A 9,804-nucleotide genomic window follows, 5' to 3' on the forward strand; every position below is an offset into this window, starting at 1 on the left:
CTCTGAGCATGCGCACTTCCACCTCATTGAAGGCGTCGGGATGCCTTGTATGGGGAGCCTAGACTCTGAACACAGGCTTCGTGGATTGTAATGTTTATGTGGGATTTTGGGTTTTTCTGAGGTTTTTTCCCCCTCCTTCTCTAGGTGCCTAAACGTTAGGTGCCATGATGCTCAATGTTGCAATGCCTAAGTCCCTTTGTGGATCCGGGCCTCGGTGATTAAATTCTGGCCATCTGACATGAGTCCAGTGTTTAAACTTGATAGGCAGGATTCTGCTTGGACATAGCAAAACAGGTTTGCATTTCTATCTGCTGTAACTTCCACTGATAACTAAGATCACAACTGTTGTTATATAAAGGCCTGATCCTGCAACTTCTGCTCAGATGACTTGTCCAGCTGAAATCATAAGGTAGCAAGAAAGTATGTTCCCCGAAATACTTGAGCAGCATGAGTTTTCAGATCACCTTTTAAGTAATAGTGCTAAATTATTAATCTGGACTTCTTCACAATAGACCCATCTCTCTCTGTTTAGACTGATTACTTTGGAATTGCTGGAACAATATACTGCATGCTCTTTGGCACCTACATGAGGGTGAGAAATGAAGAAGGAATCTGGAAAACTGAGGGAGTCTTCAGAAGGTTGGTATCACTGCATCTTAAGGGGAGCTCCTCAGGAGAACTTTTTTATAAAATGCAGCTAAAACTACTCGTTTTAGATGGCTAGAGAGATTTATCTTCTGCACCCAGTTCTGGGGAAGCTGCTAACATAGAATTAGCTTTTTAACTGTCTTAGTTACCCCCTGATGATTTAAAACCCATGATTCCAGGCTGAAGTGTGGCAAGTTCATACACACACGTGCTGCTTGAGGAGGCATTGTACTTGATGCAGGAAGTCTTTCAGGCACAAACTGCCTTTTCAGCAGTGGGTGTGCCAGATTCCAAGAAGTTAAGGAAAATTTACAGCAAATAGACTTAACACACGATAGTACACTAGTCAGCAAGTTTGACTGGCTTCTTTGTAACATGTTGCTTAGTTAAATTGCATTATCTTGTCTAAGGAGTAAGGTCCACAAATGCCCCAGGTTGGAGGTTCCTGGGTGGATGAAAACATTGGCCTGTTTAAGAAGGCAATGCACTCTATGGGAGAGAGGGAGGCTAGAAGGAAATTCAACTATATAGTCAAGTACCATAACAGGACAGTTGTACTTGTTGCCACTGTATGACTAGAAAATACACTTGTTTTTTCCTCTTACAATGGGTTTCTCTAAGTGTAGGTAACTCACTTGTTTGCTGTAACTGGAATAAGTGTACCCAACAGGTCAACTGAAACTAAATATATTGAGAACAGTCTGGATATGCTGACTCTGTAATGAAGTGCTTGTTTTTCTCTTCTAGGATTCCTAATGCAGAATTGTGGAATGAGTTATTCTGCAGCCTCCTGAACATACCAGACTGCCATCACCTTCCATCTTTGGGAGCTTTACGCAAAAAGCTAAGAGACTTGTTCCAAAAGTCATATGCTAAGGAAATAAAGTTCCTCCGCAATAGGCTTGTGATATTGCTCATAGAAAACAAACGTTCACGAAAATAAGCCTTGAATTTAAAGACTTCTGTTTCTCTTAATCTGGAGCGAAGCTTTCTACATATACTTTTAAAATGTCATGTCTTTTCAAAATACACTTGGTTTGCTACTGATCTTTGAGTGAACTTTGTCCTTGACAACTTGAATATTTGCCTCTGCTGTCATGGAGAAACTAATCTACACAAGCTATATGACTTTTTAGGAAATTCTGACTTGAATTTTTAAAGTTACTTTGGTGGACTTCAATGTGGGAGACCAGCTAGAGGTCTCATGCAGCAGTAGCAAAATCTCCTTTGCTTTCAGAAATGATGATTTTTTTCTCTACCACAAGGTATTGTCCATAATAGTTACATCATGTTGGGTACATGATGCATAAAGATGAACTGATAAACAGGTGGAAGGTAGTGGCTGCTTTGAGACCAGTCATTGTGACCAGTTAGGTTCATTATGGGCAAATGGAGGAAAGGCCCAACCAGTTCATGGATTCCATGGCCAGAAGGGACCATTGAGGTCATCAAATGACCTCCATAACATAAGTCAGAGAACTACTTTGACCTGAAACAAAATGTTTCCTACTTGGAATCCCTTTTAGAGCATCTGACAAGGCTGTAATGTCCATTCAAATTGCTTAAAATGGGCTTTTTTTGTAAAGAAAGCAAATCTGACCTGAAAAAATGTGGAATGCAACATAAAAACTGGATTTAATATCATCTCTGACAATTGCAGGAATTTATCCAGAATAGATTAATGTCTATCCTCGTGTGAAGTTAGGGCTTCTGTTCAGACCACCAGAACTGATTAGAATTCTGGACCAGCTCTCTGCACAGGAATTGTAATTGTGTCTGTAAAGCTTAGTGAAGGTGTCAGGATTCTTTATCTGGTAGCTGCTGCTCAGAGGTAGAGACATTAGGTTGCCACTTTAGGAACAAAAAAAGAATTATACTTCCATCATGCTTGGAGATGTAATTAAATGCTATGTCCTTTTGTAGACAGGAATGTGTTTCCAAACCTAAGCTCACCAGAGACACAGTATCTCCAGCCATCAGAATACTTGATTACTGAAAGAAACGGTATGTGGAATAGTGACACTGCTGCTCCCTAATAGGCTGAATGCCAGTGAATAGAGGCTACACCGTAACTCAGAAGACTGGCAAGATTAGGCAGAACCTGCTTTACAATTAACTCGGAAAGAGTTACTATTTAATGTAGCTTTCCTCAGGAGCTTGAGACGATAGTGCATGCAACATGCTGATGGAGACCTTTTGTTTCCTTTTGTTTGCTCAGCCTAAGAGACCTGTAGGAACTGAAGCAGGTGTTGAGCTTTCTGATCTATGTCATACAGGGCTTGAAATAAGAAGAACGTGTTCTCTGCTACTGTAGCATAAAGCTGCTTTCCAGCTGGAATCTGTGCTGATCTTTATGCACTGCTGGAAGACTGAAACAGTGTCCAGGACACCATGTGCTGCATATTATCAATTCTGTGCTTCAGAATAGAACAGTGACCTCAAGGGAGGGCATTGCCCTGTCAGTGACTGGCTGGGCTAAGAGCACTTGATTCTTCAGCTAGCCATTCACCTACAGACAGTGACTGGCGTAGAAACAATCACTACTTTACCCCTGGACACTTTCTTGTCCAGAAGTTTTATGGAGAGTTCCTGTTACAGGTACTGTGACAGGGAAATGGATTTGTGACAGTTTGGGATGCCCATCCTGTTCATCAGACCACCCTTTCCCTGATATTAGTCTTATAGTGCCATCTGATACCCAGCTCCATCTCCCACATCACACAGAACCAAGAGAGGCAGAGTTCAGAAAGCCAGTTGCAGCTGTGGGTAGAAGTCTCCTGTTCCAGGGCTGACAGTACTACTGGGCTGAAGACAAATTGTAGCAAGCAGAAGGCTTCCTACACTTTTAGAGGGAAGTAGGATGGAGCTGATATGGCCTGGGGAGAGGAGAACGTAACTGACACAGGCTACTAATTGATAGCTTAGAATGTTATGGGAATTTTAGTCACATTTGTAACTATTATGCAGCAACATGACTCAAATTACACGCTTATTCTAGCAATCTTGCCTCGCCAAACTCACAGAAAGCCTGGAGGGGGGAAAAAAGTAGTCAGTCACTAGAATCTTAATTAGATATGTGAAAGGTAACCTATTTCACATCTAGCCCAACCTCTGCCAGCAAAGGGAGAAAAAGCTTTTATGGGCACCACCTTCCCTTTCAACACCGCAGACCTCCATTGCTTACTTTGTTCAAAACACTCGATTCTGTTGACAGAGAACAACTGACCTACAGTATTTTGCTAGCACTGCAGCAGGTCTAGTCTCAAATGCCTCCAGAAAGGAGGCTTTCGCTATTTTTGTGGGAGACTTTTCAAAGGATGTGCATTCCCTCCTCACCGCTATTTATCTTTTGCTCCTTCTGTTTGTCTTGTCTACTTGATTTCTGTTTTGTACCTTAAAGGCTGTAGCCCCTCCTCTATTTAGGAGCTTCTCTACCCACCTAATTTTCCATGGTATTGTGGAGTTTGCAAATTGAAACTTAATTAGTTGTAGTAAGAATTCCCTTGGAGTCTGTAATTAGAACATAGAATTTAGAAGAGAAATCATTGCTTCACTAAAGAGCAAATTACAAAGATTACCAATTTGCTAGCACACAAATGTAGCCTGTTGGCAGACGGCTTATACTGAGGTACCAAGGCATCACCCTCTGGTATGTAAAAACACACACAATGCTTTGTGGACTCTTGTATTGGATTTTTAAATCATTATGCTCCAGCATAAGATATTGATGCTTTCTTAGTACATTTTACAGCGTTTGTTGCCTGGAATACATTTCCAGTTTAAGAAGTGACACCTTTTGTCCTAGGTCTATAGAAAGGAGTTAGGGTAGTCATTTCTACCTTCATGGGGAGCAAGAATTTTTGGAAAGATTGTTCTACATTTTTGTTTCTGCAATAAATGAAAAAGTGACTGCAGTATGTAACTGGAATAAGTATCTAAAGCACCCACATGCACTTTGTGTTATATGTAAGAGTATCTTAATTATAAATGCAAAAATTGGCCTGGTCTTTTAAATAAACAGGAAGCTCAAAAAATCCAACTATAACAAAACATGCATGCCCAGAGACCTCAAATTTGAGACTTGAAAGAGAAGCGATAAGATCAAAAGCAATTAAAAATAGTCTGTGCTTATTTTGCAATATTGTCTATGTTCTGACATACTGCGGTCAGAATTTGTGTCATAGGAAAAGTCTGAAGAAGAGTTTAAGGAATACCTGCTTGTATAGTTACACTCTCTTGCAGAGACAGGTTCGCTGTCCCATCAGGAGTAGCAGTAATTTCTTCCGCAACCTCTGGATTTATTGTTTTCACATCCGTCTCAATCTACAAAGGCAAAGACAGAATGGATATAGTCTTCTAACGAAAGACAATTTACAGCTGAACACTAGTATTACCAAATCTGAGCCATCCACTTGGTTTGATGTGGAAAGTTAGAGATGCGTTCACTAGCCATGTAGTATTCTAAATTGCACTTGAACAATCTAATCTGACTATGAAAGAAATCTGCTAGTTAGGCCATCTACCAGTGCCTGCCAAATGCTGCACAGTTCAGGGGGAGCTATGTGGCATGTCTGAAGCCACAAGCAACGCACATTTGGCACTATTTTAATCACTAGTGGCTAATCTTTGTAAATCTGTTACTCCATGATTTCTGTGCCAGGAGAGTTGAGCATACAGGGCAGCTGTGCTTTCTGAAATAAGAACTTCAGTAAAGCGGTATTTACACTGAGGTAAATGAAGCATTATTCAGCATTTAATCCAAGACAATTTAATTCATCTGCATTTTTCTGTATTTACCACTTGTTATTTGCAAGTGTGGGGGAACTTAAGTGTGAGGCAGAATCACTTATGATTCTGTCTCCATCTACCGCCAACCTCCTGCTTGACCCTACACTGAATTCATAAGCCTGTATTTATAACATTCTGCAGTTCTGGGAAAGTAGGATGGCACAGCTGTCCTCATGGCATGCTGGAGCAAGGAGGGGATGAGCTGGGAGGGGAAAAAAACTTGGGCACAACAAACAGAATCCCCTCTCTCTTATTCTGACTGGAAAGGATAATCTTGTGAACACTGAGTTTGAGAGGGTTTGTATGCAAAATAGTTGTCTAATGTATCATTCATTGTCCACTGAAATGCAGCTAAACAGCATCTATTCTGCACCAGAAAGCTAAGTTTATATATTAAATATTAACCTTTATAGACTTTAGTAGGTAAAGAATGGCAATACACAGGAAAAAAGTCTCTAAAATGAGTGAAAATACTATACTAGAGCTGTACTTAAACAAAATTAAAGCATTCACCAATTTTCTGTTCAGATTAGATTTCCCCCCAGGAGCCCTACTAAAAATCAATGGTATTTACATGAGTAAGGAAGTTTGGAAGTTTCTGAAAAGCCAATATGCTAAAGTGCCACAGACACTTTAAAACTGGGTGATAGGACCGTTCTTAAGATATTTTCTTGAGTCCAGCCTAATTCTTAAAAAGTGCCATAGAACTTGCTGAGAAACTCAGTGTTTTCTCACTTCCTAAATAAGATTTTAAACGCCAGTCTCTCAGACTTCCACAGGCGGTGATATTAATGATTTCTTCCCATCTCATGCAGACCCAGAGATTATGATAACTGCTCTGCAATTTGGAGGTTCTTCTTCGAGTGATTTGCTCATGTGTATTCCACAATAGGTGTGCGTGCTTGCCAGGTGCACCGGTGCCGGAAGTTTTTCCCCTAGCCATACCCATGGGTGGGAGCACTCTCCGCGATCCCTGGAATGGCTCCTGCTTGGCGCGGTATAAGGGAAGCTGCATGCTCCCCCCACCCTCAGTTCCTTCTTGCCGCTAGTGAAGATGCGAAGACTGGAACTGCTCTGATCCAGCTTTGTTGTAGCTCGTCCCCAGAATTGTTTGTTCGTTCAGTGTTAGTACCTGTAGTTAGTTAGCTGTTTAATTAGTGAGCCCGGGCCGGGGCATGCCCCGCACCCCGGGGTTTAAGTCATGCAACTCTTATAGGCGTTCTATGCCAAGAAGTGACCCGCATGCACTGTTTGCGCTGTTTGGGAGAAACCCATATCAATGAAAGGTGCAAGATTTGCAAGTTGTTTAAGCCTTGTACCAAAAGAGAAAGGGACATTAGGCTCCGGGCCATCCTGAGAGGGTTGGTGCTGACCCCGACTCCAGCACACCGCTCCGAACCGGCACCGTGGCATCAGTACGCAGCAACCCTCCGGTGCCATTGACCAGTTGGCACCACTCCCCGTCTGCGCGGCATGCCAAGAGGGCCAGAAAGACTCCCTCTTCACAGCGGCACCGAGGGAAGTCTGGGACAGAAGCTAGGCCCATGTGGGGCAGTCCTCAATCCCCACCGGGCCCCAGGCCTCCAATTCACGTTGAGAGGAGTAGCCCAGCCCCTTCAGAACAGGCCTCACCGGATGTCTGTATGCCATCCACGTCTGAAGCCCTCCAGGCAGCCCGGGATGTTATGTCTATGCCGGTGCCCGGAGCACAGCCAATGTCAGTCCCATGCTCCAGAGGCAAGCTGCCGCTGGGATCTCCGCAGTCGCCTCTGGCCCGAGGGAATTTTCCCAACACCATTCACCGCCCAGCAATCGCTCAGGACAGAGTCCATGTGGATCGCCCTTGACACCGACCAGACTGTCTGCCTGGGTTCCATCCAGCCGGGACTCTTGGTGCCGCTCATCCTCAAGGAGTGAATATCGACGGGACCGCGGCGGGTGTCACCAACAGTCCTCGTCTCAGAGAGGGTACCGCAGTCGGTCACAGCACAGTTGTCAATGCCGTTCCCACTCGGATTCCCGCTCCAAGTCTCCGCCAAGACACCGCAGCCCTGGGCGTCAATCGCCACGTCTCGCCGTTGCGGGTCTGCCCGTCGAGGCCGTTCGCGGAGCAGCTGTTACTGTCGGTACCAGTCCTCCACGTCGAGATCACGATCCCGGCACCGCTGTTCCTTCCGGTCCAATGACAGCAGCAGATGTTACGCCAGCCCGGTCTCCAGTCGTAGTCGTCCCTCAGTGGGCCAGGTCATGCTACCCGAACACCCAGCCCCACCGGTGCCACAGCAGGTGCAGTGGCACAGAGCGTCATGGCCAGCCCAATGGTACCTGTGGGCACCGTGGCCTCCGGTGGGAACCCGCTCGGTGGCCGGAGCTTCGGAAGCACCGTTGGCCTCCCACTCCAGACCCCCAAGAAAGGAGTCGGTGGGATGTACGTCCTCGGCACCGTGCCCGGAGTCTGACCAGGTGGTGGACCCTCCGGTGCCGGATGACACCCAGAGCACCGCACCGGCCTCGTCCCACCCGGAGGAGACGATTGTGGCTCCGCCCCCCTCTGCCCCACAGAAGGACTTCAGGGCCTACCAAAAACTCTTAAAGGGGGTGGTAGCAAGCCTCCACCTCCAAGCAGAGGAGATGGAGGAGCCCTCAGACTCCCTGTTTAATGTGTTGTCCCCGTCGGCACCGGGTATGGTGGCCTTGCCTCTCCATGAAGGGGTGGCTAAAATTTCAAATGCCCTGTAGAACTACTGGCTTCGTTGTCCCCCATCTCTTAAAAGGTGGAATGCAAGTACTTTATACCCACTAAAGGGCATAAGCACTTGTATACCCACCTGGCGCCCAACTCTCTAGTGGTAGAGTCGGTCAACCACAAGGAACAGCAGGGTCAGCCTGCCCCGACCCCAAAGAACAAAGATTCTTGGAGACTGGACTCTTTCGGAAGGAAAATTTATTCGTCTTTGAGCTCCCAGTTACGAGAGGCAAACCATCAGGCTCTCCTGGGCTGGTATGAATTCAATCTGTGGGGCTCCCTGCCCAAGTTGGAGCACTCCCTCCAGGAGTGCAATAGGAAGGAGTTCAAAGCGCTAGTGGAGGAAGGGGCAGCGGCCGCTAGGGCATCCCTGCAGGCAGTCTCGGATGCTGCGGACACAGCCACACGATCAATGGCCTCCACAGTGTCCATGAGATGGGCGTCATGGCTCCTGCTCTCTTGGCTGTCCAGTGAGGTAAAGTCTTCCATGCAGGATCTCCCATTTGATGGGACAGCTCTGTTTGCGGAGGAAACAGATACAAGACTGCATGGCATGAAAGACTCCCGCATGACCCTCCAGACTCTGGGCCTCTATATCCCGTCTCCAACAAAACCTAAATTCAAGCTGCAGCAAACTCCCACCCAGGCTGCCCTCCCGAAGTATGAGGCTGCCTATAAAAAGCAGCGGGACTATAAGAGACGCCCTCAGAGGCAGTCTCAGCCTGCCCCCCAGCCTGCGTCCTCCAAGGCAAGCAGGTGGGGAAAAGGCGTTTTTGATGGGATGCTTGGGGGCATCCCGCCAGTCCTCACCAGGGATCCAATAAAGTTACCCTTCTCCAACCAGTTGTGTGCTTTCCTCCTGGAATGGTCGTGGCTAACCTCGGACCGATGGGTCCTCAACACCATCTCCCGGCGTTACACTCTCCAGTTTTCTTCCTCCCCGCCCAACCACCCTCCAACCCCGTCCCTACTGGGGGACCCCTTGCACCAGGCTCTGATCGAGCAGGAGGTGGGACAGCTCCTAGGACTAGTAGCGGTAGAAGCGGTGCCTGAGGAGTTCATGGGCAAGGAGTATTACTCTTGTTGTTTCCTTATCCCAAAGGTGGGCTCAGGCCCATCCTCGACCTGCGAAGTCTGAACCAGTACATTGCGGAACTTGAGTTTCACCTGGTCTCTCTGGCCTCCATTATCCCCTCCCTGGATCCCGGGGACTGGTACTCTGTCCTCGATCTACAGGACAGGTACTTCCACATCCGCATATTCGAGGGGCGCAGGCACTTCCTCCGTTTTGTGGTGGGACAGAATCATTACCAATTCACGGTCCTCCCGTTTGGTCTGTCCACAGCCCCCAGGGTGTTAACACAATGCATGTCGGTGGTAGCAGCCTAATGCAGATGGCAGGGGGTCCAGATATTTCCCTATCTGGACAATTGGCTTGTCAAGGGCACCTCCCGGTCACAGGTGAGGGATCACGTGGCACTCCTCCTGTCCATGTGCACCGCCTTGGGCCTGTTGGTAAACAACACCAAGTCCACGTTAGTCCCGGTTCAATGCATAGAGTTTATTGGGGCGCTCCTGGATGCAGTGTCAGCCAGCACCTCTCTCCCGCCAGACAGATTCAA

At 46.7% G+C, this 9,804-nt stretch overlaps 1 protein-coding gene across 1 annotated transcript in view; it reads left to right on the forward strand.

Annotated features, from left to right (window-relative positions):
• Nucleotides 1-1,800, forward strand: part of BUB1 (BUB1 mitotic checkpoint serine/threonine kinase) — a 44,311-nt gene extending 42,511 nt beyond the window's left edge. Inside the window, exons 23-24 of the mRNA XM_073336764.1 lie at nt 533-639; nt 1,396-1,800. Coding sequence (XP_073192865.1) covers nt 533-639; nt 1,396-1,591 — 303 coding nt within the window. The 3' untranslated portion in view covers nt 1,592-1,800. The remainder of the gene's footprint in view (nt 1-532; nt 640-1,395) is intronic.
• Nucleotides 1,801-9,804: the final 8,004 nt, after the last annotated feature.

This window comes from Lepidochelys kempii, chromosome 3, assembly GCF_965140265.1.
Source record: "Lepidochelys kempii isolate rLepKem1 chromosome 3, rLepKem1.hap2, whole genome shotgun sequence".
Taxonomy (NCBI): Eukaryota; Metazoa; Chordata; order Testudines; family Cheloniidae; genus Lepidochelys; species Lepidochelys kempii.